This window comes from Fistularia commersonii, chromosome 7 (assembly GCF_037954325.1).
Source record: "Fistularia commersonii isolate RoL2024-O1a breed Wild chromosome 7, RoL_Fcom_v1.0, whole genome shotgun sequence".
Taxonomy (NCBI): domain Eukaryota; kingdom Metazoa; phylum Chordata; class Actinopteri; order Syngnathiformes; family Fistulariidae; genus Fistularia; species Fistularia commersonii.
Window position 1 is genome coordinate 11550335 of NC_141290.1, and position 27443 is coordinate 11577777.

The 27443-nt window shown below is 39.2% G+C and overlaps 4 protein-coding genes across 7 annotated transcripts; 2 read left to right on the forward strand and 2 right to left on the reverse strand.

The window, feature by feature from the left end:
• Window positions 1–217: 217 nt before the first annotated feature.
• Window positions 218–3330, reverse strand: pxmp4 (peroxisomal membrane protein 4). Of its 2 annotated transcripts, XM_086149801.1 has the most exons (4): window positions 3171–3330; window positions 2052–2114; window positions 1754–1952; window positions 218–1324 (listed from the first exon to the last, which is right to left on the reverse strand). In XM_086149801.1, the coding sequence occupies exons 1-4, from the start codon at window positions 3281–3283 to the stop codon at window positions 1055–1057; spliced, it is 645 nt and encodes a 214-aa protein (XP_086005927.1). In that variant the 5' UTR covers window positions 3284–3330; the 3' UTR covers window positions 218–1054. The 2 variants fall into 2 exon arrangements, with proteins under 2 accessions (XP_086005927.1, XP_086005926.1); XM_086149800.1 differs by lacking the exon at window positions 3171–3330 and having other exon boundaries at window positions 2052–2425.
• Window positions 3331–5377: 2047 nt separating this feature from the next.
• itcha (itchy E3 ubiquitin protein ligase a) lies at window positions 5378–17662 on the reverse strand. Its single transcript, XM_086149809.1, has 24 exons — window positions 17544–17662; window positions 16799–16871; window positions 16521–16662; window positions 15642–15766; window positions 14004–14135; window positions 13819–13867; window positions 13503–13678; window positions 12731–12965; window positions 12490–12585; window positions 12063–12237; window positions 10970–11039; window positions 10738–10822; window positions 10096–10224; window positions 9706–9778; window positions 9557–9628; window positions 9264–9352; window positions 8589–8748; window positions 8334–8467; window positions 8050–8190; window positions 7828–7948; window positions 7497–7601; window positions 7154–7250; window positions 6994–7066; window positions 5378–6134 (listed from the first exon to the last, which is right to left on the reverse strand). The coding sequence occupies exons 2-24, from the start codon at window positions 16821–16823 to the stop codon at window positions 6035–6037; spliced, it is 2604 nt and encodes an 867-aa protein (XP_086005935.1). The 5' UTR covers window positions 16824–16871; window positions 17544–17662; the 3' UTR covers window positions 5378–6034.
• A 776-nt stretch (window positions 17663–18438) lies between these two features.
• bloc1s1 (biogenesis of lysosomal organelles complex-1, subunit 1) lies at window positions 18439–21353 on the forward strand. Of its 2 annotated transcripts, none has more exons than XM_086149807.1 (4): window positions 18439–18847; window positions 19018–19090; window positions 19766–19898; window positions 20702–21353. In XM_086149807.1, exons 1-4 carry the CDS (start codon window positions 18781–18783, stop codon window positions 20810–20812), a joined length of 384 nt encoding a protein of 127 aa, XP_086005933.1. In that variant the 5' UTR covers window positions 18439–18780; the 3' UTR covers window positions 20813–21353. The 2 variants fall into 2 exon arrangements, with proteins under 2 accessions (XP_086005933.1, XP_086005934.1); XM_086149808.1 differs by having other exon boundaries at window positions 18814–18911.
• Window positions 21354–22298: 945 nt separating this feature from the next.
• Window positions 22299–26957, forward strand: rdh5 (retinol dehydrogenase 5 (11-cis/9-cis)). 2 transcript variants are annotated; one of them, XM_086149804.1, is made up of 7 exons: window positions 22362–22433; window positions 23325–23390; window positions 23507–23605; window positions 23704–23829; window positions 24283–24541; window positions 24852–25015; window positions 25377–26957. In XM_086149804.1, exons 3-7 carry the CDS (start codon window positions 23512–23514, stop codon window positions 25595–25597), a joined length of 864 nt encoding a protein of 287 aa, XP_086005930.1. In that variant the 5' UTR covers window positions 22362–22433; window positions 23325–23390; window positions 23507–23511; the 3' UTR covers window positions 25598–26957. The 2 variants fall into 2 exon arrangements, with proteins under 2 accessions (XP_086005929.1, XP_086005930.1); XM_086149803.1 differs by having other exon boundaries at window positions 22299–22433; window positions 23507–23829; window positions 25377–26906.
• The last annotated feature ends 486 nt before the right edge of the window (window positions 26958–27443 follow it).

Below are 27443 nucleotides of genomic sequence, written 5' to 3' on the forward strand. Positions count from 1 at the left end.
TGCAATTTTCACGTTAGACTTCACTTCCTATTTTTCCTAGATCAGACTTATTCATTTTTTTCTGTTCTTCTTAGCTACAAACAGAAGTCCTGTCATAACGGAAATAGGATAATTATAACAGTAAACTACGCAAAAAAGTCTGATTCACATTGAAGAGCACGCAGGATGAATACCATGAAATATTGATTTTTATTATTTGTTACACTTGAGGTTCTGATTGATTATTTTAAAATTTATTATCTTGCTGCGTTCTAATTATTCTCACTCTGCCATTGCATCGTTTTGTCTGCTTTGCTAGAAATGACCTACAGCCCAGAAGAGTCCATCTCCTGTCTGTATTTCAAGATTCAAGATTCAACAAAGATTTAACAAAGACCAAAGTGAAAGATTCAAATGTAAAAAAAAAAATCTGATCCAAATTTGACAAAGCTTTGCATTTTACCACCAGATTCAATTTCTCGCTCAAGTTTGCACAAAGGAATTGACTTTAGAATTTCAGTTTTTATTAGGGTAATTTTCCTTTAGCTGTTTTTATATTTCATTTACTTTTCTTGCCAATTCAATATTCAGGCACTCAATATTTAAAAAGACTAAGTACGAGGCAATTATGTCATGATTTTTCTTCAAAACATTTACACTGATGGAATTAAAGTAAGACATTACTAAAAAGAAATGCTCTTAGCTTTAAAAGGCAGACCCTCTCTGGTGACAGGCGGAGGAATGGTATTACTTCAAGGTCAAAATGCTGCTTTCGATTTTTTTTTTTTTTACAGAGGCAGAACATTTCAGCTGAGGAATATAGAATGGGGTAGATGCCAGTAAAGCTATTCAAAGCTCTTTTTGTAATACAAATATAAGCAAATATGGCCACTTACCCCATGTTGTGCACATGAATAGTTGATGCATGCATTTAACAAACCCACAGGCAGTGTAAACCATACAATAAACGCTACAAATAATTTAAAAACATCCAAAAATATGCTGGAATATCAAGAAAACAGTAGTGCTGTGACTGTATGGTAGTGTGCTGGTCCAAATGGGGGCAGCAGGAGCTTCATTTCTGAGCAGGAGTCCTGGCCTTGTTGTAGATAAGGAAGTCCGAGATGTCGTGCCACACGTTGCTGTCATGGTAGAGGTAGTTCATGGAGGACTGCAGCGAGGGCTGGAGGGTGTGAGGGTAGTATTCGAAGAGCCATAAGACGATGCCCCAAACCAGGGTGGCAAAAAGCGGGAAAGGGTCATGCTTCGGCCTGGGGAGGAAGCCTTTCTCCACAGCCAGCCGAGAAAGAGCGAACAAGATCCGGGACAACAGGTACATGTTGATCTGGGGTAAAAAGCAAAGAGCCTTAATGAATGGATTTCCTTATTTTTTATTTTGTAAATGTTAAAAGTATAAACAGGATATAAAAAAAGAGCAAAGCCAGGAGAAGTATACCTTCTAAATTTTTGTTTTTTCTTGCTGATGTATTATTTTGTTATATACTCGATTCATGATGCTTTTTAAAATAAGTGAGTGGATATGTTGAACAAATGGAGAGATTTTTTTTTTCCCAGAATGTAGGTGGTGGAAATTAGCATCATGATGCTCAGTATCAAAAACATATAAATGTCTATGTTGTGAAAATGCATGATTTAATTTGCATACTGGAAGATTGGAATGGATGAGTATATGGTAGGATGGACAGACAGACATGCAACTTCTTTCATGAGAACCTGCATTGGAAACCAGTATAGGATCATGTACTCCATATACCTGACTATTGATGTTGTTGTTTTCCCCAAACACTAACCATCCTCCGATACAAGCAGCCAGGAAGGAGTGAGACTGCAAGCTCTTGCCCTGGACCTTCTCTTGAACAGCCTGCAGCCCTTTGTACGTGAACACGAAGTAGGCCAGGTTTCTGGAGTGGGTATACGTGGCTTTCAGAATGGCTTTGAGTTTGTCCTTCAAACTGTGATGGCAGGAGAGGAAAAAGACGCTCACGAAAACAAGCATCAAAAATCACTTTTCAGCTTATGTACTTTGAAATAAATGACCGGTCAGTCCCTACCTTCCACTTCTGAATAGGAAGGTCATTACCAAGGCGTGTGGCGCTCTGATTTTGGCTCCATATCTTAAGAAGTAACAAATCAGACTGAGGTTTATTGGTCGAAAATAGAAGCATATTAAAAGAACACATATTATCCATTTCAAGTGCACGCAGCGGCTCGCACATGGGAGGCAAACACACCAGTGAGGGAGTCTCACCTCAACCAACAAAAAACATGACTTAAACATTACTTAATGGTAACCCTGACAGAGCACTTGCATCATCACTGACATCAATGCAGACAGTTGAATGATCACTGAATGAAAGTTTCTGTATCACCTTATTTTTAATTAGTTAATTATGAGGAGCAAATTTGCAGTTTAATAAACCCAATGCACAAGCTTCCACAGGTGGTTTTCTAACCTGCATCGTGGTAACCCCTCTGTTGTCGACTGCACTGATATGTCACGCAAAGCTAAACTTGCCGTGTCTTTATTTAGGGATTTTGCTGCATCTCAAATAAAACACTGAACACAATGAGAAACTAGTGAAATATATGTGTGTGTGAAAAAGAGCATTTGGATCAGAAAATGAAAGACGAAACCCAAGAAATTAATTCAATGAGAGGACAAAACTATAGAAAATTAAAATGTTTTTAAAAATATGTGACCTGAAACTAGAGGAGTTTGAAGTATTTGGAAAAAAAATTAGAGTCTAAAAATGTTGATAGAAACAATCAGATTAAAAAAAAGATGTAATTTAAAATTTGAAGCGCAATTAGAAAGGCAGGACATTTATCAAAGTTGAACACATTGACATGAATGTGTTAAGACAAGAAATTCCGGTTTCGACAACTTTTTTTCCTCTAAAAAAAGAGGATATTGTGGCCACAATATTAACATTCCCTTCGCTGTTTAGACCACACTGAAATGGGAATTTCCCATTTCTTTTGCTCTTTGCAATCTGATACTCCAGAATTCCGTATCATCTCTGGGACTTGTCGCAGTTGGCTGGAAACCCATTAAGTCATCCAGCCAACATTAGCTGGAAGTCCATTCCAGCTAATTTTATGTACAATGTCACAAAGTTTGCGTTTGATTTCCTTGTAATTGAGCAAGTCGAAATAGGGCGTTGACTCACACGGCGCCGTTTCTGAAGCCTTTCAGAACCGCCAACGCCACCTTGTATTTCTCCTGCTTTAGCAGGTTGTTGACGGCGTATAACAAAGTCTTGAACGCATCTGGACGCGCCATTGCTAACTTCTCCAACAGAGTGTAACGTCAATTAGCGACGAACAGGAAGTCGTGTTACATAGAAATACCGCCGTGTAGAAACGCGTTTGTGAATGAAAAGGGTACAAAGACCGCAAGGAGACCAGCGATGCTAAAAGGAAAGGGAGAAGAAACGCCTAGTCTCCTGTTATATCTTATTTCATTTTTCATTCTCGCTGTATTTTTTTGTATTTTGCGCTTAAAAATTGCGCTCGTGATAGGAGTAAAATAGCCATCTTGAATAAAGAGTTGTTTTTTTTGTGGCTCAAATACAATATAATGCAATAACACGTTCATGGAGTGTGTTTGTGTAACTGACACACTGTGGCATATTTAGTGAGTTTTAATACCTATTTAAACAAAAAAGACAAATTTATTAACCCTATTTAAGAACGTTTAGGGGTAGTAGATAGTACAGCAGTGTCCTACAGCAGCCAAGAATTAGAATAGTTTTATTTTCTCCCAGCCACTTCACTGTTACATTAAACCTACTCTAATAAAAACAGTATCCAGCAACTGATTATCAGTTATCAAATTAAGAGAACAGATCAAAACAGACCGAAAAATGGAGGAAAAAAAAAAACAGAAAAAATATTACTGTCTACATGATTTACATTACAATCATTCTTCTAAAATCTTGACTTGCATATTTTTATTAATTCAGCTGCTTCACTTTCTTTTTTGGAATGCAGCAGTGATTCAGAAGTGAAGCATTTTTGTAGAGATGCTAACATTTAATGTTACATATAAATATTATCTCAGTCACAATATTGTTGTTCCCCAAATCATCTCTGCTCTCAACTGCAGTCCTACAGGACCCTTAAGACAGAATGTGAACTGTGTCTTGATGTATGATGTGAACAGCGGTGCTGCAGGCAGTGGTGACTGCTAAGTTCTGATGTGTTACTTGCGACAATATTCTTAAACTCATCAGCAACATTTAAGAATGTGCCCTTTCCACATTTCACTCTGACCTTAAGGGAACTTTGACCATTGGTTATTGTGATTTTAAAAGGATTCATAATCAAACTAAGATCGAGCTATCCTCAGTGTTTTCAGCACACAAACTATACAGCTTGTAAAGGGTATGGATGGTAATTTATGTATGGGTTACCATTTATTAACAACTCATCTTGAATTAAACATCGCAGAACAGATGATGGCAAGTTTGACTATTCTAATTTAAAGTGAAATATGGGACAGCCGAGTAGTAGTGATTTAACAGTGTTACATTTGGTGACTTGTTTTTATTGAGTCAAGTGTTAAGAAAAAAAAAAAGCTGAATGAATGCTTTGGTTCCGCTCATTTATTCCATAGTCATTTAAAGTGAAATTCCACCTGATTTTAACTCTGTTGTGTAAGCATACGCTATGTAAAAGACATGGAAAACACGATTACAGGACCTATCTGAGCACACCGAACCCTATAAAACTAGGGCCATCCACTACTCCTTCACTTCAAATCTTAATTCTCGGATTTTGCACAAACACAAAGGGGGAGCACTTCCAGGGTGAAATATACATGTGTTGAGATGTTATACACATGATTCTGATTAATATGTACATAAACACCATGAGCCACTTGACAAACATCATAGATCATATTCAACATCTTCATCAGTGACCTAGTATCACTCCTGATTCTAAACATCTACCAGAGATTTTTGCTACCACTCAGTGGGAGTCGGTCATTATCTTACAAATTATGTTTTTTCAATCAAACAATAAGATCTCCATCTCAGCAGTAACTGCTTCTACTCATCAATAAAGTACCTCACACCTTTCAATCTCTTTTACCGGTAAGAGTAATTGACCACTGGTGGTCGAATATTACATACAGGATGTAACTGTTTGGGAAGGCAAGGGTATCAAATGAAATTACAACCAAACCAGTACAACTGTATACCTCTGCAAATTAAGAGACAAGTTCTGCTTAACATCACCTTTGAAATTTGCCAGTCTTATACAATGGTGAAAAGTATTGTGTGTGTGTGTGGGGGGGGGGGGGCTACAAAACTATTGCACATAAAAATACAACCTCTTTTAAGAACAATCACACTGTCTTACTGTTCACAGTCGCATGTGCAAACTAGTTTAATATTTAAAAGCAGGTTATTTAAAATAAGGAAAAGTTAATTAAACTGCAGGTGTGCAAGTCCAGTCATTTAGCTTTTTAAAAAAAAAAAAATTAAATCACCCATTCATTCATTGGTTGTCAAAGACATATTAAAGAGAAGTCTGAGGGACCAATATCCACGTGCCTGCCTTTTATGCTGCTCTCAGATTTTAAAATGAGAGTAAACTATGATCTTGAAGAAAAAAAAAAATAGCACACATCAATGTCACTATTTCCTCTGAAGTGCTCTTTCTTGTGCATAGGCGAGACACATTGTTCTTTTGAAGCGTCTAATGCACAATTCATGTGAAAAATAACTGCATGGGGAATGCAGGCGTGACTTGGTATGACGCTGCTTCTTCTGCCTCGGGGGGGTTGGGGAGTGCAGGGTGAGATCAACTGTATTATGGTGGGGCCGATCATCTACGTGGGATGTCAGACTGGAGGAGGATTCACAGTTCTCTCATCCGAGAGGATTTAACAGCTTCCAAACAGCTGTTATTGCATATGATCGCGTTGTAGAAATATTCATGAGCGTCCGCCCCGGTGGAAAAAGTGCTCTTGTCCAAGATAAATGGTGCTCCTTCCTCCCTTTCTGTCGGTCATGGCTCTGTTGTATTACTCCTGACCAAACCCTTCGGTCTCTTCGATGGCAAACATGAGCTTCTCTTTCAGCTGCTCATAGCTCTTGTAGGGAGGCAGGTCTAGACGATTAAAGCTTGATTGGACACATAAGAGGGAGATCAGATTACTCTCTGTGATCAATAGCTTAATCTGCCCTGCCGTCTGTGTGTGATGGCTTTTCTTAAAAAAAAAATAGAAATAAATAAAAATAAAAATAAAACATCATGCCCATCTTTTTGGACCTACATACAACAGAAATGTATGAGCTTAACATTAAGAGTTGAGTTGCTCCATAAATTGAAAAAAAAAAACATCTGGCAACATGGCATCCATTATTGACCTTTAAGATATTTTATTTCCATAGTTATAGAATTTAAATAAACACAGGCCCACAAAATCAACACTTGCTAGTTTTTTTTTTGCCAAATTTGGATAATAACTTGACCATTTTTTTTACTTAAGATATTCTTGCATTAGTCCAGCAGTGAGAAAATTAGCATTTATAAAAGTGACAAATATTCTTTTACCCATGATGCTGAAAACAATTCGGATAAATTACTGGAGGAGGAAAATTAGGTATCACAATAATCCAAATTAGATTAAAAAAAAAAGAAAAACAAGTTCTGGTATTAGACAGTTTTGAAATAGATCCATATATTGCCACAAAATCATAAAATTCATGTTTCTTTGTTTTTTTCACACTTATGAACTTGAATTTGGCATCAAAAAACAAGATTTCCTGCATGACCGAACTGTTAATGTAATGCATTCACCAGTGAAGGTTCAGAGCTGCACTACAATATAAGTGAAATTATGTAACAAATGTCAGAGATTAGAAAGACCAAATAATACATTTAAAAACTGGTTTACTCAGCGGTGACAAAGAGGGTGTGATCTTGAAAGAAATACCTGAGGATAAATTAATTCCACGGACAAAGCGAAACTGGCCTTACCACGTATGACTTCTTGGGAGCCAGTTCTCTTTGCCAACTTTCTCAATGCAGAACTTCTGCGGCCCGTTGCTCCCTGTTTGTAATAGTAAAGAGTGTTTAAAAGCAAGTAAACACAAAGTGCAAATTCCAACCAGATGGACATGGATCTTCCTTGGCATACCCATCAGATCAGCAAATCCACCCACGGGGAGACGACACGTTCCTGTGACGAACTGGAGGAGTCTCATCCTCTTCTCATTGTCCATCTCCTTGACAAACTGACATCAGATTGCTTGGTGTCAGTCGATGTGCAAGTACAAACTGTTCTCTAAGATGTGAGAATATTCAAATCTAAATATTTAATTTTTACTAAATATCCTATAAAGATGTGATACCATGATCTTGATTCTAGTAAGGTCAGGCCAAGTGTATGTGCATAAAAGCACAACACAACTGCACAACAACAGCACCAAAACAATAAATCAGGAGATTTGGTGGCGCCACCTGACTGTGAGTGAACAAACCTGCCAGAACCAGAGAATCTGTTTGCTGCTTCGGGCATAATGTCTGTAGATGGTGTTTCGCTGCCAATCCACGAGGTCTATCTCTTGCATCCCACACAGCATAACCTAAAAGGGAAGAGCGGCCACAGATATTTGATGTGGAAACAAAGCACTTGATGCAAGACTGATTGGCCAAAAACATTATTGACTGCTTGCACAATCAGTGGAATGTGACCAAAAATTTGTGGTTTACCAGACAACATAGGAAACATGTTATTGTAAAACTAAAAATGCTTAATCCCATGTTTTTTTGGTAGGGCTGCAGACAAAAAAAATATATAGAGATCACTACCTCTAATTCCTTGGCATCAAAGTACTGAAGGTACTGTTGGGGTAGAACTTCATTGAAGCCTTCAAAGAAGGCCTGTGTCTGCTCCTCAACGCCCCTGGACAGCCTCCACTCTGCCACCAACCTGGAGACGGCAGCAGAGTGATTGACACAAGAAGTTCAGACATGCTGCGGCCATTCTGCGACATATAAAAGCTGTGGAGTCAGTAAACGCAGCTGCTGCACCTGATGTACTCTTCCTTATTTTCTTCAGTTACTTGGATGTTCCCTCCATCTGGTTTCAGCTCATGTGTGGTGACCTCCCCCAGGATCTCCTTATCTACTGAGAAGAACATCTCAAGACCGCACTCTTCTATGTTGTTGTCCCTGAAAGCAAGAGAGTTGACATTTCAGAATGCATGGGAAACATACAAATATATATTACATATAGTCTAAGATAGAGATAACTAATGGAAAGAGGTCTTAAGGAAGTGGAATTTAAACAAGTACGTTTGGGAATCCAAACCTACTTGATCCAGATGAGAGAGTTATAAAACTCCGGGTCAATGGATTCCAAGTCTTTGAGGGCCAGGGGCTTGTTCAGGATGCGCTTGTAGAAGGGCAGGGAGAAACCGGTGTCAATGAATTTTCCATGGAACAAGGCCTGGAGGGAGAAAACATTGGGCCGTCAGGTGATGCGACTGCAGCAAAATGGCATTATGTAATCTCAATCGGTTCTTATTTATTCGAGCAGATGGCAGAGCAAGAATTAATGGCACAGTTACCATGGCGATGAACCGCCCGATGAACTTGAAGTACTTAAGGTGATCAGGGTTGATGTACGAGGCAGGGTTGATCTGCAGACAATAGTTGTCTTTGCCGGCGTACTCAAACAAACAGTACATCGGATTCAGAACTTCATGAGAGAGTAAGAAGAACCATTCTCTGCAAATAGGAATGACAACAGGAAATACAAACATATTTTATACAGGTGGTTTGTGTAGATAAAGGTCAATCTTGGAATAATAAAAAGAAAAATCAAGTTTTATTCTCCCTTCTGTCAGCAAAACACGGGAGTTTCTCATTTTTAACTAAACTTGAAAATCAGAGGCCCAACAACAGAAGATTAAAGAAACCAACTGCGACCTCTCGCGTTCTGACACACCCAGATTTTGCAATCTTAACAGTGCCCGCCTTCATAGGCCACGGTAAGTTGGTCACAGGCTACCCTATGATTTTACATAACACTGGAGATCGGGATATACCTCAGGAATTAGGGCGAAAGTGAACAAACAGGTGTTGCATTTTGTGAAACTAGGGAGTGTCAGGAAAGTGAAATTAAAGCAATCATCACAGTCATCCATGAGCTGTTTTCTGCTAACTGTGGTAAGGTATGCTGAAAGGTTAACACAAATGTTCAGTTTTATTTATTTTTTTTAAGATTAATGTAACATTTGTACCTGGCAACTCCACCATAGTCTAAACCCTCTTCTCCTGGGAAAATGATCCAAAGTCTCCGTCTCAGATCTTGAGGATGGAAGCTCATGATCTTTGGGTACAGGTACATAGAAGGAAGGACATATTTCAGACACAGAAAGAAAACTGCAACGTCCTCTTTATTAGTTAAAAAAACGCTGTCAGTGATGTTCAGCTGCAGGTTTATGCCATGAATGCTGCAAATACCGTAGTTGATGTGACAACATAATACTAATTAACAGTCAAGACAGATTGAAAGTATAATTTGTATAATCACCTGCTGGAAAGAGTCCTCAAACAAGGTTTTCCTGGAGACTGTGACCTTGATGTGCTGAGGCATCGACAGTTGCTGATGGGAAAGTTAAACAACGGCTTGCAGGAACCACCTCCAAAGATCTTATGGGACAAAGCTCAGACTGCGCTTACCTGACACCAGAACCTGAAATATTGCACCTTGGCTTTGAAGTCCCTGACGTAAGTTATCTGTGGACCATTTTCACTGTGGAAATGAAGAAAATTAATTAATGGATAAAAATCTAAGTGGTATATCGGTCATATGAAAAGCTTGGTTCCTGAGCCATCACGTTGAAATGCGGAATGTGTCCTTTCACCTGTTTATAATATCATAAATCACTTGACATAATGAGACACTTATAATGATGATATTACTTTGGACTTTATTTGTTTCCAGAATTGTTGAGTTAAACGTCTCCATTAAAAAAAAAAAAAGATTCACTTCCATAAAAGATAGGCGATCTGAAGTTTATGGAAGACTATGGCTACCATTTTGTTTGAATTATTATTCAAGTATCTTACAGTGAGGATTTTCCTGTGCGAGGGTCAATGTAGGTTGTGGTTCGCCTGTTGTGATCGACAAAGTAGGGAATGCCATCAACAGTGAACCTCATCTCCCAGCCCTCTGGCAAAGGCTTATCGTTCAATAGCCTGAAAAATACAGATGCATGGGAAGGTTCAGAACTACATTTTTTGAGGTATCTGTGATGGAAAAAAATGTACATTACATGACTGTTAGTATCAGGAACTGAAATTCACAGGAGAAAATGTCAATCGTTAAGATAAACTGAATGAAATTATTGCAGCAATCAACTGATTGTGATTGGATAAAAGGTTAACCTGCAACATGACTAATATTTAAGATACCAAAAAATGCATACATAAAAAGACCTTAAAATTACATTAAGTATCGCTAAAGCACTTATTAAGTTCAGAACTTGGGTCTTGCTCAACCACGTTTTAACTATAATGCAAAGTAAGCTTTCTAAAATAATGAAACACGATGCAAAGAGCATCTGATATTTATTCAAACCACAATTATTAAAAAAATTCAGCAGGAAAATATGGATCAGTGATGATAAAGCATTGCTCCTGGTGTTTGATTTTGAGTATTTATTCACAATTATTCATACTCCAAAGATGCATGCACACATGCACACTCACCCTTGTGTCCTGGGGTCCTCCCATTGTGTCGTTCTTGTCGGGTGGTGGACAAAATACACTCTACCATTGGTGTCTGTTCTCTTCTCTGATACACACAGGCACGCCCAAACAAACGCACAGATGAAAGAAAGTAAAATGCATTTCATCACAGATTATTTGAAAAGCATTTTCAGTCAATAAACATACATTTCAAAAGCTATGGCTGAAAACGAAAGTGCTGTGTGATATTTACCCCATCCATGTGGCAGTAGTCCCAGCGGGTCAAACTCTTTGTTGGCTGTAGCTGCAAACTGGTCTTGGAGCTGAGCAGCAGAGTGAAAAAATGGGACAAATGTATATTATGTAGAATTTATGACAAATCATTCTAAGGTTGAGTTTTTTTTTCACTTTTTATCTGTAACACACTCTCCTATTGCAGCCTCAACAGGAAAACATTTCTTTTTGTCCTGGACTTTTGATTTGAGGGTTACTTTAGAGACACACAGCATTCATAAGAATATTTATTTCTCTCACATAGTTGTCTTATGATGAAGTAGATATATAATCAAAGCCTTGTGACAAAAACATTAAAATGCTCATGCTGTGTTCTGCCACAAAAAAGAAATATCTGATTTATTTACTTAGGGTCAACAGTCCAGAGCAACGGAGAGTGTGGAAAAGAGGTGAAGAGACGGGTCCAAGCAGGTTGGAATGGCTGGAGAAAAGTGTCAGGGGTACTATGTGATAGAAGACTTTCAGCCAGAATAAAAGGAAAGGTGTACAAGACAGTGGTGAGACCAGCGATGATGTTTGGACTAGAAACTGCTACAATGACCAAAAGACAGCAGGCAGAATTAGAGGTTGCAGAGATGAAGATGTTGAGGTTCTCTTTGGGAGTGACCAGGATGGATAGGATCAGGAATGAGTCTATCAGAGGGACGGCACATGTTCGATGTTTTGGAGAGAAGGTCAGAGAAGCCAGACTGAGATGGTTCGGTCATGTACAGAGAAGAGATAGTGAATATATTGGTAGACGGATGCTGGAATTGGAGCTGCCAGGCAGGAGGTCTCGAGGAAGACCAAAGAGAAGATTTATGGACGTAGTGAGAGAGGATATGAAGGTAGTTGGAGTGAGAGAGGAAGATACAGAGAATAGGGTTAGATGGAGAAATTTGACTCGCTGTGGCGACCCCTGACGGGAAAAGCCGAAAGAAGAAGAAGAAGAAGAAGAAGATGCTCATATTGTTTTCTCATTGAGCTGTCCTCTTAGCATATTCTCTAGAACGGCTTGCATTGACAAAGACAAAATCTAGTGATGACAACAGCAATTGCTCTCCCTCGCTCACCCCATAAATGAATCTCTGGTTGAACTGCTGCATGGCTCCCTGCAACTGGCTACGCTGGTGCTGCCACTCCTCATAATTTCGCACCGACTCCTGCGTGGGGCGTTGCCATGTGGTTGTCCTGGTTATGTGGTCAACATAATACACCCTGCCCATCGGGTCCACCCTGCGCTCCCACCTTGAGGGAAAGGAGGGTGCTGTGTTAACAAAGTACACCGAAGAAATCCACCCCGCACCATGACCAGACGGACAAGTTAGTAAAATTCCTTCTGTTGTAATAACCACATAACTCATAACAGATTAAAAAACTGCTGCATAGACGCAATTATAAAACGATTTATAATAGTGCTTTTAATCAAGTAATTGCATTGCAACTGAATTTGTATAATATTCTACATATATAATGTTCTAATATTCTTGACTCTTGTACCCTGTGGGCAGAGCGTCTGGCCTGTCCCAGGTTGTCCTTTTCTCGATGTGATCAACAAAGTACACACGTCCGTTTTGATCCACCCTTTGCTCCCATCTGCAAAGACAATACACACGAGTGAGCAGGGCGTGAGGTCATTACTTTCGTGATTTAACTGAAAATACATATGTAAATGATAGCATTCCGACATACTACAGTAGTGATTGAATCCAATTACTTGTAGAAAAAGGTTTATTTTTACCCAGGTGGTAAGGGGCCACTGTTAATGGGCGTCATCCTGGGTGGGGCTGTGACCGGAGCAGCTGAGGCAGAGGCCCCCGGTTTGGGGGCATTTGCTGTCTGTGAAGGGCCTCGGGTTTCACCACCGGCTCCCGAGTCGTCTTGTTGATCTGAACAGCCACTTGCAGATGCCTGAGAGGAACCATCGGACGCCGGAACTTCACTCAGCTCGCTGGGAGTAGAGCTGCTAGAGGAGGCTGGAGGGAAGGCATTTCTTTGAAAATTAATTTGTAGCAGTGGTTTTGAATTGATAGCATTTATGTGCAAGGGCACATCGTGTTTCAGTATATGCAGGGTGACTCCATGTTACAATGAGTGCATACACTTGGATACAAGTGTATGTGCCATACACTTTCAAATAAAAAAAAAAAAAATCCATATTTTCATGGGGTTGAGTAAGTATTTCACACAACTCTAATGCTTGGGAAGGGCCAACAGGTGTTTGAGGAAGATAACTACACTGGAGAAGGTGTAAACTAAGCTAGTGCTAATAAATAACTGATGCGCCTGATTTGTTAAAACATTCACACCATTTGAATTGCTTGTTGTAAACTTTGTTACAGATGTAGCACTTAGCAGCTCTGTAGCAAACCAGCTGTCAGTTTGGAATTTGAAACAAAACAATGACAATCCTAAATCATAAAAATACAACATGAGATTTTTTTCTAGCCTAAAAAAACTCAGTCGACGAAACCAATGCGTGTTTTGTATATATTAATTTTGTATCCTCATACTTGGAGATGCTGCAGGTCTGCCAGGTGCAGGGGGAGGCCGGGCAGGTCTCGGGGGACGAGAAGCAGTGGAGCCCCCTGGTGATCCAGATGGGGAATTTGAACCGTTGATAGAGCGAGTATTAGGTACGATCACCCACTCATCAGAATCACTGGAAGGAGACGTATCTCTGCTTGTCCTTTGATTAGAACAAAAAACATTCGGATATATGCCACTGAACAAGTACGTTTTAATAGTAAACATATAAAATTGATGTTTTACTAAACCAATGCAACATAATTTGCATCAAAAGCATCAGAAGCAGAAATTTTAGCAGACCTGTTGCCGGTTTCTCCATTCTGTTTTGCATTTCCATTTGGGACTGAAGCTTGAACAACACAAAGATGGAAATACAACACAAATTAAAGGTGATAATCTTTGCTTGTAGCTATCTTTTTGGACTTGACTAATTTTTGTTCTCAGCAGTAATAACTGCAGCTGACCTGGTACTGGAGATATCTTACATTGTTCTTTCTCCGCAGAGGCTAAGGTCTCTGGGTCCACGTGCATTCCATCCAAGCACACTGACAGATCACCCACAACTTCCCGGGAGTCTCTGTCAGAGCACAGCTGCAGGGTCTGGACCACCTCACACACTGAGGAACAGACACAATTAAACAAGTGTTTGCAGCACATTAAACTAAAACTCGGGCAACTGTGTGCATTTACTTCGTCAATATCAGTTGGATTCGCTTTGAAAAAAACATTTTGTGAAGATTAGACAAGCCTCCCCCTTTTTTCAAAACTATCTTATTATCAAGTTATTTGTTTCTGTAAATTCAGAAGCCAAAATCAGATGCCTTTTTCAAGGGGTGAGATAAGAAACATGACCTTAGGCAATGCCAGCAAGGATATCAAAATACCCTTTGCTGGTTGAAGCAAATCTTCTTCTTTCAGTTTCTCCCCATATGGGGATTCCGTCTTACCCTGTCATCTACATCTTCATCTTTCACACCCACTAATGGCATTCAATCCTACACCACAGCCACAAAAATTGCATCTTTGGCCGTCCTCCTGCCTTGCAGCTCTCTGTAAAACATCTCCTACCAATATATTCACTAGCTTCATCTGCGTCCACTCCACTATGCCTGTATTTGCTTCTTCACCTCTTTTCCACACTCCCCATTGCTCTGAACTTAATGTTGACCTTAAATATCTGAACTCCTTCACCTTCCTCTCCATCTCTCCTTGCATTCTCACTGCCCCACCTGGTTCCTTTTTCACTTATACACACGTACTCTCTCTTGTTATGACTGACCTTCATTCAAATTCTCTCAAGAGCATATTTCTACCATCGCAGATTCTCATCCACCTGCTGCCTGCTCTTGCTGCAGATCACAAAGTCATCTGCAAACATCATGGTCCATGAAGACTCCCGTCTGACCACATATGTCAGCATGTCGATCACAGGAAGAGGCACAGGGTCAATCCTTAATGAAGTCAACCTATCAGTGACTCTTCCTGCACTCTGCACCTCTGTTGCACTGCCGTCGTGCATATCTCGGACTGCTCTAACATGCCTCTCTGCCGCTCCAGACTTCCCCAGATTCCCCGTATATTATGAGTAAGTTGAATACACTTCTCCATAATATACCAAGATACCAGCAGATGTAGCCCAGAATATTGACCAGAATTATTTCTGACAAAAACATGATTAGTTATGTCCCTGCAGTCAATCAAATAAGCTTGGAAAACAAGAGTATCCCGGGAAATATTAAAATATGATACATTGCTAGTGCACTCTCAAATAACAATAGTGCAGCGTCTGCACTTTCTGCCACATGTGCCAATGACATCCTGCTGACAGGCAGAAATAATGAATGAGTGAAAGAACAAGTTCACAAAATGAATATTGACAGGGTGATTGAGAAACAAATAAGCTATGCCTATGAGACTTTTGTCCTTCCTGGTCCAATACTTCAGGCATGACAGCCCTTCAAAAAACCTTCTTGTTTGAGACAATATTTTGTGAAATTCTGGATGAAAAAGTCTGGCAAATAAATGAAAGAATAAACCTCCCCCGACAATATTTTGGGTGTGTAATAGATAAAGAAAACAAAAACACAACCCACGATCCAGCTGCGGAGAATGTGTGAACTCACACTTCAGTTCATTAGCCTTAAGGGTCTCATTGATCTCCAGCGTTGCCATTCCCAGGAGGATGTCAGCCTTCAGTGTCTGATGGCTCCAAACACGAAATATCAACTTGCTGACAGGAGTCACAATTCTGCAAAGCAGGAAAAAGTCAGATAGGCAATGAGGGCAGTAGAGGAAAATAATTTTCCAAATCAGTACAGATTAATCAGCCAATAGACCACATATGCATTAGTCTAATATTTTATAATTTTACTGCATGTTTAGATTCTATGTCAGAAGTTGATAGAGCTGATCAAATGTACATACAGAGTTACAGTTATCCCAGCATTTTTTATTCCCACCGCCTCATCTTAATTGGAAGCATCTTGGAGAAAAACTTCAGACACTGATGCTAGTTATTAAATGCTTACAAGTAGCAGATTTACAACACATCAAGGCCATTATTGGCATCAACGGTTACCCAATAATGAAACTGCAATGATGAGTGAACTTGTGCTTGAGTGCAGCCCTAACCTTCACTGAAGGAGAAACAGAGCTACCTTTCCTGTCACTGACAACAGCTTTAGCCACTTTGCAACTGTTAACAAAATCACAGTCTGAAAAATGGCAGTGGCAATGTAAAGTGCTCAAACAACTATACTTGGGCCGTGTTAAATTTGTATAACTTTAAGTATGCAAAGAAAACTGACCCAAATTGTGATATATCTGATTTATAGGTCCAGACAAATTGAGGACTCAGAGATTTTTGACAAATAGACACAGATTCATCTTTTAAAGCTTCACTTATCAGTCCAATATTTGCTATTGCTTCACATTAAATTTTAAAATTTAAAATTCATTGATAAAGTCCTCCCCACAGATATAAAGACATCATCTGTACTTACACTGTGACAGCCTGCTTCCATTTTGGACTGTGTGTGTTGCTGCATTTCTCCGTCCTCTTGGACTGGCCATCCACAGCTACCTCAACATATGGACTAGGACCAAACCAGTTCTTTTTGTTTTCCTTCAGCTTGGCCGAAAGCACTGGAAAGAATAATAAAACCATGCAAAAGTAATTTCACAAGTTTCCACCACGTACTTCATAATACAACTGAGTGACAGGTCTTGCGTCCTGTCACGCAATCACTATTACTTCCATTGCCTACTAAACTTAACTTACCTGTGACTTGCAATTGAGCCTTCATGGTTCATCCATAACACTGCAGCTTTGTGTGACAACACAGAATGGACCACTGAAATTACATAACATTTAATAAGGAGGGTTATATGTAGCAGTGAGGGTGTGGGGTTAACAGATAACTGAGAAGTATGAGTCGACCACCCACGGGTTAATGTCAATTTAAAGGCAGTCCCAATATGACTTACAGACTGTAACTCACTAAACCTAGTACGTCTTTTGCAATATTAACAGTAGAAAATAATGGATAACGATACAACGAGGAAGCGCTGTGATATGTAAAAATACCAAAAATGGGAGTATAAGTGTGTAAATTGTCAAGGCGCCGAGGGAAATGTCTTCCCTGACAGAAGCAACACGAAGCCAGTGCAGCTGAATTAGCATTGACTGTCATGTTAGCAGGGTTATTAGCAACGAGTTGTTGACACGCTAAGTTGACGCTACATAACACCCGTCCGTTATTTAGAAGGTAATGTCATTATTAGGATTTACTGAAGGTGACCCGAGTATTCATGGAAAACTTAAAAACCATGACAAGTTTCACAACCTCGAACAACTTTGTTTGTCGATGTCCTGGCAATAAGCTAGGGTGTATCAACGTTAGCTAACCATATATCAATGTAACGTGACTCAGTCATGCTAACACCAACCGGTTCACGAATCCATTTAAATATTCTTTTAATCTAGCTGAGGGAAAGTGACAACTGTGAACGGTAATTTGTCGTACCTGACAGAGGCAGACGATAGAGCGTCTAAGACGCTTGGTGTGTAAGCGCTAGGGCTAAATTGCTGTCAGGTTGATGCCGCCTGCCATCACCGACCTGAGTGCCCTAACCAGGATCACCTTTTCCGGTTGATTTTTTTTTTCAAAATAAAACTTCTTTCGACGGGAAAAGTACGGATTTCAACATTTTTCCTGCATTTTATTGGAAAAAGAATTCAACTACACACACATACACTCACACACACACACACACACACATTAGATGTATGATATTCAGGTACAGACGGACCTAGCAGAGGACGTTCATACCGTTTTATACTTTTTATTTACATTTCATCTCCAAATCATGATTTTGAAACGGTCCATTTTGACGCTGATGTATAATTTGATACATCTTCCACATTTAAAGTACAGCAAAATGGGATAAAAATAATGCATTCAGAATTATCAAAAATTTCAGTAAAGTTAGTGTGGAGTACCAATAAGAAAGAAATACACACGCGTTTCCATCTCTTGAACGTTCAGTTTATTTTCAGTTGGAAAAGTGTCTTAACTGGTGCCTATTATTTCACCAGGTCAATGGTGAAAGGGATCACTGCTCTGGAATGAAGTTATTCTGAGAGAAGTGATTTACTGCGTCATATTTAAATCCAGAAAGGCACACGGTGGATTTGGGTATTAGTGAGGCTGTGATTATTTTTAGCACAATTGTTAAGACACAGGATTTTTCTTGCTTTCATCCACACAATATCATTGTATGTATTATGTTAATATGTTAATTTTGCAGCTCCCTTAGAGTCTAATTATGTATAATTAGTGACATTCTCGTGCTTTAAGTAGCGCGTTATTCCACTTTTATGTTGAAAGGACACCCAGGATGACGTTAGGATTCAGATCCACTGGCGATTGCTTGGGTTTATATGCCCACTTCGTTGCTATGTGTCGATGAAATTTGTTTAATACGTGCAATTTCTCACTGCCATCTAACGTTTACGGTTCCTGAGTTGGTCAAAGTGTTATTCAATCCTGTTTTACCAGCGGGATATCAATTTATGGACACACCCACCTCCGAAGTCTTACAACTTCCCAGTCTGGTCTTGTGACAGCAGTCCTCTTGCTAATCAGCTGGTAACGCTGATGAACGCGTAGCGAAATCCCCGGCTAGCAAAGGCATGTTCCTCAGCTAGCTTGCTTAGATGAAATATATTCCGCGAAAAAAACATTTTCCAAAGCAATTTTAATGAAGATGTTGTCTCGTTTACTGAAGGAGCACCAAGCGAAGCAAAATGAGCGGAAGGAGTTGCAGGGTGAGCGGTCCTTTAGCTGGTTAGCCGTATTGCTAACTGATGCTAAAAACAAAGCAGAAGCTTGGTAATGTGGACGGTTGAAAACTCGAACACGAATCAATCAATCAATACCGAAACAACATATAGCCAACATTGTTTAATTTATATGTGTGAAACTATACTTTGCACAGAAAGACGAAGGCGTGAGGCCATTGCCGCAGCCACCTGCCTGACGGAAGCCCTGGTAGATCACCTGAATGTTGGGTATGTACTGATGTTTTAGACCCTTAATTTTAGTGGAAAATGCCATTTGTACATTTTCACAAAAGTCAGAGAAACACGTTCACCACATTTTCACTTTAAACTGTTGTATTTCAATGTTGTTCAGTCTTAGTCCAAGAGTCACAAGCACAATCCCCAGTTTAACATGTTTAACACAGAATCATGAACTACCCCCCAAATGCGGAACTAACTACTAGCAGTTTGCCAAAGATGTGGTGATAAGATGTATACCAGGTTTTTCTCTTGTTAATGTTGAGAAAACCAGCCCTTTGGTTTTCCAGAAGTCAACCCCCTGTCTAAAAATCCCAGTATTTTATTTAAAATTGACAGCATACACTCCAAGGTCCCGCTGACAGGTGGATGCACCCTCTGACGCCATAAAGAAACATACGAGCTGCATTAACAAAGAGAGATATGTTCCCCAGAGATAGTAAAGCTTGCAGTATGTAAGTTCTCATGTGTTCTCCAAAATACCATAACCACAAAAGGTATTGTATCATTACAAATTGAAAGCTTGATGAATCCAAGAAAGTCACTTAAAAGCCCTACAAAAACTGTCAAAACAATTGATGCAATGCACCTTTGTGGAAAAAAAAACACAATCAGTTGATGATATTAGTTTAAGTGATATTTTTTTCCTGCATGTGTTCCCTCTAGTGTTGCCCAGGCTTACATTAATCAACGTAAGCTTGACCATGAGGTGAAAACTCTCCAAGTGCAGGCAAGTCAGTTTTCCAAACAAACTGCTCAGTGGATCACAATGGTGGAGGGTTTCAATCAGGCCCTAAAGGTAGGATACATCATAGTGACTTTTCTTTAAACAGTGCACTTAAATAATTACCAATTCATGCCTAATGTACTCTTCTTACATACTGTATACATACTAATTGGTGTCCAAAATTGTACGGGAAATTCTGCTTATACCACACTAACGCTTGCACTGCCTGTGTAGGGTGCACGGGGAAAAATGTGTAAAAGCAGATTATTTCCTTTTAGCATTATTGGGCAGATTAAACAGGGGAGGAGAGGGGGATTAAGCACTTCATCAGTGAATTTCCTCTCCTTCCATATTCATTCAGCTTACAGTATCTTCACGGTGATTAGAAGTGAAAGGGGAGCAAGAGATGCTCAAAGCCAGTCTGCTAAAAGTTGAATTAGGCAGATTGACTGCGGCTGTGACAACACTGAAAGAAGAATTTAACAGATGCTGCTAAATATGTGGCTTACTGGTTTACGAACTGTGTCGTAATAGTCACGGTATTGTTCGGGCGGCTCAGCCATAAATACGTGTAGGGATTTGTGTCAGATCTGAAGTATAATTTGTTATAACACAGTACAATCGCCTTATTGTGACATCTTGATACATAATCTGGCAGTTACCTGCAATAAATTGACAACCATAGTCAAAAAGATGAATGTTAATTTTACAAAAGATATTGTTTGAAAATTGTTTGAAATTCCCTAAAGCAATCAGGAAAAAGGAACACTTGGAAAATCTGAGCAAAATCAATTTTATAAAAAATAAATTGTTTGTATACAACACAGAAAAACTACAACTTTTCCCATTGTGATGTTGCTCTCTTTTTTGTACAGGAAATTGGGGATGTGGAGAATTGGGCCCGCAGTATCGAGATGGATATGAGGACCATTGCCACAGCCCTGGAGTATGTGCAGAAGGGTCAGCTGCAGTCAGCCTCCTCTTAATTGGAATCGGGAGCCACGTGAGAAGATTACAGCCCAATCCACTGGAACCAGTCAGAATGTACCAGAGAGCAGGATTTCATCGACAAAGATACCAGAACCCAAGTGTAAACAATAGTATTACTCCGCAACATTTGAACAAGCTCACACTTATCCCAAGTCTTCACAGAAAGATACAGGAATTTAGTTGAATTTAGAATATTGGTGTTTTGAAATTGGTATAAAACATCCTAACCCAGAAATATGGGAGTTTTGCCATAATAAGATATAGGTCTGACATCTGTTTGGTAGTGAGGCTCTTTGAAATTTTGTTATTTAAACGCATTTAACAGGTTTAAAACAAAGTGCCACATGTCCCCTGGACGCTTGTTTGAAATTAATGCATTTAATTTATGCTCTTTCTCATTGCCCTGTTACCTGAATTATGTTTTTTTGGAATGTCTACGTCATGCTTGTCAATGAATAATGTAAACTGTGCCGTACTTTCAAGTTTGCTACGATTTGATGATGGAATATTGTATTTAATAAAAAAAATCAATTCAAAGTAATTTTTGTGAATATCTGTGAATTGAGTTTGGTGGATTAATATGTAGAGAGAATCCCAACAATTGCAACACACTTCAATAAACAGCAATCCCAGCTTCATTTTGAATGCGCGTAATCCAAACAGTATTGTTAATTTGAAACATGATGAGACTTTTAAAGAGGTTATCTTATCAAGTTATTTTCATACTCAGTATCAGTTGACCAAATAAAATGAATGCGGGGTGAGCTTTGCAACGTACCTCTAAATTCCTAAAATACGAGCAAAACGTTTACTGCCGCCGGAATAGATTACATGTTAAGAGGAATGTGTGACGTGAAGGGGTTATGTCATGACAAGCTAGCCCACATGATCGATCGCATGGACAGTTGCTGCATTATAACAAAAAACAAATGTTTGAAACCAGTCAGTCACAGACGTGATCCATCAGTATGTACTTCTCATAGAATAGAGAATGAACCTGGTCTCCCTGGACCACGTTTTAAAAAAAAAAATTACAGGGGAATGAAACAGGGCTTTATTGAAATTCACTTTATTTAACAAGCAGTATTCCTTAACTTTGAGATAATATATTTAGAAAAGTATATGCAGAGTGTGTAATATAGACTTTCAAATTTGCAGTAAAATGATGTGATGGACATTAACGTTTCACACATGGGATAATGACATTATTAGACACTTGGCTCATATTGATCAGGATTGTTTATCTAAGAAATGTCCTCCAAAAGAGAGATCACAAATGAATGAAAAGTAATTCAGTATATCATGGGGAGCCGGATTACATTTAAACCCCACTGAACTAACAAAGTTCTTATACTCTATGTACCATTGTACTGAAAATTCTTTCAGTATTTCCCACCCTTTCTTTTTTTTTTCACCCCTCAACAAACACACTTACAGAAACCAAATGGTAATGGATTGGGGATTACCAGTTGTGGACTTGTCTTACGGGATAAACCGGAGGGATAAAGCCTCTTTCTGACCAGTCCCTCAAAGTACAGACCGAGGCACAACCTGAAAGGGAAAGGGAAGGAGCAGGATAACTTGAGGGGATCCATCTTTTGTCGAAAACAGGAAAAGGTAGGATAACACTGTTTTCTTGTGTGTATTTCCATCATAAAATAGTTACAAACTTTTCTCCCTCCCTTTTCTCACAACTTACATTTGCATATTATTAATAAATAACTATGGTTAGAATGAACAGATCACATTGTTGACGGGGCTCTTTATTACTATGCTATTTTGCTTTTATTTATTTTTTTAAATCTTAATTTTTTTTTACTTCATTCAAAGGTAGTTTGTTTTATACCACATAGATTTGTTTTTTTTTTTCCCCCGCGAAATGCAATTTACCAACTCAGTATGTTTTTAATTAACATTACAATGCTGACAGCCATTGTCTGTGTGGAATAGTTATATCTGCCGGTAATTCTGATGTAATAAATGACAGTAACCCATAAATGTGTCTTTTTTTTTCTGGCTTTTCCCAGAAATAAGCTTGAAAACTAATTGGTTTTCAGCAATGTGAAGCTTAAGTGGCTCGGTCACAGGCATTACATTTATGCCCCAAAACAATGCACTCCTCCCTCACTGGGTCCCCATCCCTCACAAATGTCTCTCTGTCCTCTGTTAAGCGTATTAAACCAAAGATTTCTCATGTAGCCACAGTGGCTATTTCAAGTGTTTCATCCACCAAAGACCCCGGCCTGAGAAACTCAGGGTGTCCTGAACTCATTTATAAAAGAAGACTTAGAGAAACTGACATAATGAATCAATAAAATCACAATATTGTGAATTTTATTTGGGGTTTTAGGTTAGAATTCCTGAAATCTGCAGGTTTCTACTTTTTCTTTCCACATCTGAAAACTGGATTTGGCAGGTTGCTGTATCAGCACCTTGCAACATTTATTTGCTTAAGGTTTTTTTTTAAAATATATATTTATTTTCCTTTTTCTTTTTTTTTCCTTCTAGTTCTCCAGGTGACCGAAAACCAACTGTCGGTAACATGGACACACAGTTCATCTACGACCTTTTAGGGTGAGAAAAACCAATTACATTACATTTTAAAGAATGTTTTTGTCGTTGATGTACATCTTCAAAATGTAGTTGGCGGGTTTCCTTCCTTTTGTCATAACGAACTGTTGGTCTTACAGGGAAAATGCTTGGTTATACATCACCGCTACCTTTGCGGTGTTGTGGATTGTTGCCTGGCTGTACAGAGACAGCCTGGAGATCGAGGACATCACTGACAAGTACGTCTTCGTGACGGGCTGCGACTCGGGGTTCGGAAACCTGCTGTGTAAGAAACTTGACCGTAAAGGTTTCCGTGTGCTGGCGGGCTGTCTGACAGAGAAGGGAGCCGATGATCTGAAGCGAGTCGCCGGGCCGTACCTGAAGACCGTCCTGCTGGATGTGACCAGTCAGGACAGCATCCAAAAGGCCATGGAATGGACCAAGAAGGAGGTTGGCGATAAGGGTGAGCAGCAGTTGACGGCAACAAAGTACATTTACTCCAATTTCGTCTCGAATCAGCACTTTGGGTTTTTTTTTTTAGTCATTCAATTGATTTATCATTTGCAAATGTATTACATTTCAAATGGAGATATCGTATCTATTTTCCTATTGTTTCTCCTATTGTATCTCCTAGATGTTAATTTTAGCATGAAATTACCCAACGATTTCATCCGTACTTTCATTTTTGATACTATCTATCTATCTATCTATCTATCTATCTATCTATCTATCTATCTATCTATCCATCCATCCATCCATCCATCCATCCATCCATCCATCCATCCATCCATCCATCTATCTATCTATCTATCTATCTATCTATCTATCTATCTATCTATCTATCTATCTATCTTACATAAGGTACATAAGTGTGTCTCGATCACAGAATCTCTTTTCTCACTTGTCTTCTGCTCAGGACTTTGGGGTATCGTCAATAATGCTGGGCGCTCGTTGCCCATGGGTCCCTCGGAGTGGATGAAAGTGGAGGATTTTTACAGCACGCTCAAGGTCAACATGAATGGGGTGATCGCCATGACGATGACCTTCCTGCCTCTCATCAAAAAGGCCCGTGGGCGTGTCGTTAACGTGGCTTCGGTGCTGGGGAGAGTGGCCGCCAATGGCGGCGGATACTGTATCTCCAAGTTTGCTGTGGAGTCATTCTCCGACTGCCTCAGGTAAGACCTCTGTCAGGGTCCCATTAGAAGCCGGGGCAACATGACATGGAAACAGTTTCTATTGGCTCGGGGGATTCTCTAAACTTCCTAGTGGCTGTAGCTACAATGCATGGAGGGAGCTCAGCATTATCAAATCTCTCCATGTACTGATATACAGTGTATTGACTGTGCTCATGTCCCTCCGATTATATGTATTTATGTGCATGCATATGAAAATACAAACAGATGCAAGCTGAAACGTTGAAAGTAGGAACGCAAAATTGCACTTGACAACACATGACTGATTTCATGTGACTCTTTGTGTCATCAGGAGAGATATAAACTACTTTGGAATAAAGGTGTGCATCATCGAGCCGGGCTTTTTTAAGACGGCAGTGACCAGCCTGGAACCCCTGGAGAGGGAGCTGCATCGACTGTGGAACCAGTTGAGTCCTGAAGTACAAGCCAGCTACGGCGACAGGTACCTGGATAAATGTAAGTGGATCATTTTATCTTAATTTTCAGGGGATGGAAGGTCCAAACTCTACTGTGCAAATTTTAAATAATGTCATGCCAACATCTTCCCTGTCAAGATAGCAATTTAAATTTTACACATTTTAAGCAAATTCATGAAATGATAGTTCAAATGTAATTTGCATTAAAATTTGGATTTGAAAATTATTAAGCCTAATATTTTAGACCCGTGTTTTTGTGAATACTTGTTGACAATTCTGATGTAAATCACAACCACATTCTTTTTAACAGGTTTGTTTCATTATGACGTAAAAGAAAAAAGGACACTGCACAATGCAACTGTGTGGGGCTTTCGAGTCTCCTCAACTATTCTCTTTTGCAGACATCAAGGTCCAACGTTTGATCATGAATGCCGTCTGTGACTCTGACCTCACCAAGGTGACGGGCTGCATGGAGCACGCACTTACAGCCGCCTACCCGCGCACACGTTACAGTGCCGGCTGGGATGCGAAGCTCATCTGGATCCCCCTCTCTTACATGCCCTCCTGCGTCGTCGATATTGGGCTGAAGCTGGTTCTGCCAAGGCCTTCAAAGAGTGTTTAGCTGCCGGCAGTTTCTACAGGAATATTACCCGAGTTTTTCGGTTTGTGTTGATGCACAGAGAATAAAATTAAAAAAACAAATGATTGCCTTTTGGAAATATTCACACTGCTTATCAGCCCTGGTTACGTGACCATGTAATGCTGCAGTCCTGGATGTATTTATATATGCATTATCTGCCTTGTTTTTTTGTTGTTTTTTTCCCTTTGGATTGGCTGTTCATGATATTTAGATAGGATGGGAAAACAATGTAATGTACTGTGAAATCATTATCGTATTTGACATTATGCAGTGTTTTGATGTTGTTCTATATGTCACTTGATGTAGAGCATAACTATCAGCCATCAGAAGTAAGAGACAAACAAATTCAACGTGAAAACTGTACGTGAGCAAATGGCTTAAGCAGCTTTCTCGGCTATTAAAAGTATCTATAGTGTTTAGTTTTTTCCTGGAAAATCAACAACTGCATCTTGATCTTTTTGCATATGAGCAAAGTTTGATTTCAGTTTTTTAAACCTTTTTCAATGACATTAGGGAACCTTTGAGGCTTATTGAAAACCAAGGCCCAGAGAAACATTTCTCCACTCTTGGTGAAAACAGGACGGCATTATATCACACAGGAAATTGAGAATTATAACGTTTTCCCATGCATATATTTTTAGAATTGACTCAGAAAAAACATTGTAATGTGTGCCTGCTCATGCTGCTCGACTGCAATCCACTAAACGCAATAGTCCACGAGGAGGCGCTAAAAATCCACATTGAACAGTGAGCCAGACAAAAAAAAAACGGTTTAAACTTTAAACCGTTTTTACTACAACTACTTAAACTTTAAAGTGTAGTTCTACTTTGATTGGACGCGGTATATTGAAGTAAATCACAATGTACAGACAATAGAAAGTCCATTTCGAAAGTACTATCACAGTACTGCCCAGGCCTATGTATTTATTATTCATTTTTATTTTATTGACATTTTTTTTCTTGTACCTCATCACATCAGACGTCCCGCAATACTATCAAGTGTGTGTTGTATCCCAATATTGATCGGGTGGATTCCTCTGACAGAATACTCGGGACCAATAAACGCAGGGATTTGTGGGCAAAGACAGTCATTGCATAACAGGTCAAAGGCTTCATCGGACTTTGACATGTGTATGCGAAGTGTGACGTCTCTCAGGTTGAATGGCAGCAATGTTTATTTTATTATTTTTTTATTATTATTATTGCTGTTATTATTATTATCATCATCCAACAGATGATTCAGCCAATAATAGCGCCCAATGACAATGTCGTCTATTTCAAGCCTTTCATTGGCTGTTGTACCTGCCAATCAAACAGTTACAGTAAGTGGTCGCGCTAATATTTAAGTTGCCTTCAGGTGTAGCTCGTAGAACTCAAGGCAGATTACGCAGAGTCAAGCTCTGTTCTACTTGTCGGTATCTTTAATCTGTATCACTTTCGTGACTTGACATAAATATATATAGCATAAAGTACACCCCTAGTCAGCTCTGTGAGGAAATTTAAAAGTGATAAATTCAAAAAACAAGACCCAAAGCGGGGCCAAATTGGCCACAATCAACACCAACAGAAAAAAAAAACACCAAAACGAAATAATGTAGTTTTTAAGATAACTAATTACTGAGATAACATTACAAAATGTTAAAATTGCACAGGTATATATAAAATCAATTCTGTATTACTCATCTTTAGTAATATATTTGAAACTTTTTTTTCCTGCCATGAAGAATTAAAATGTGCTGCAAATTCATTTTACTTGTCCACATTTTCAAGAATCAGCATTTGACCATCCGGAAAATATTTTATTTTATTTCATTTCATTTCATTTCAT

Coding starts and splice junctions, on each gene's coding strand:
- bloc1s1 (XM_086149807.1), top strand. CDS start 18,781: ATGAAGATGTTGTCTCGTTTACTGAAGGAGCACCAAGCGAAGCAAAAT. Junction 18,848..19,017: donor TGAGCGGAAGGAGTTGCAGG/GTGAGCGGTCCT, acceptor TACTTTGCACAG/AAAGACGAAGGCGTGAGGCC. Junction 19,091..19,765: donor GTAGATCACCTGAATGTTGG/GTATGTACTGAT, acceptor TGTTCCCTCTAG/TGTTGCCCAGGCTTACATTA.
- itcha (XM_086149809.1), bottom strand. CDS start 16,823: ATGAAGGCTCAATTGCAAGTCACAG. Junction 15,767..16,520: donor TGGAAGCAGGCTGTCACAGT/GTAAGTACAGAT, acceptor CCTGCTTTGCAG/AATTGTGACTCCTGTCAGCA. Junction 9,353..9,556: donor TTGAGGACTCTTTCCAGCAG/GTGATTATACAA, acceptor CTGTACCCAAAG/ATCATGAGCTTCCATCCTCA.
- rdh5 (XM_086149803.1), top strand. CDS start 23,359: ATGGACACACAGTTCATCTACGACCTTTTAGG. Junction 23,391..23,506: donor TTCATCTACGACCTTTTAGG/GTGAGAAAAACC, acceptor TTGGTCTTACAG/GGAAAATGCTTGGTTATACA. Junction 25,016..25,376: donor CGACAGGTACCTGGATAAAT/GTAAGTGGATCA, acceptor TCTCTTTTGCAG/ACATCAAGGTCCAACGTTTG.
- pxmp4 (XM_086149800.1), bottom strand. CDS start 2,278: ATGTTTAAGTCATGTTTTTTGTTGGTTGAGGTGAGACTCCCTCACTGG. Junction 1,953..2,051: donor TTCCTATTCAGAAGTGGAAG/GTAGGGACTGAC, acceptor CTGCCATCACAG/TTTGAAGGACAAACTCAAAG. Junction 1,325..1,753: donor ACAACAACATCAATAGTCAG/GTATATGGAGTA, acceptor TTTTTACCCCAG/ATCAACATGTACCTGTTGTC.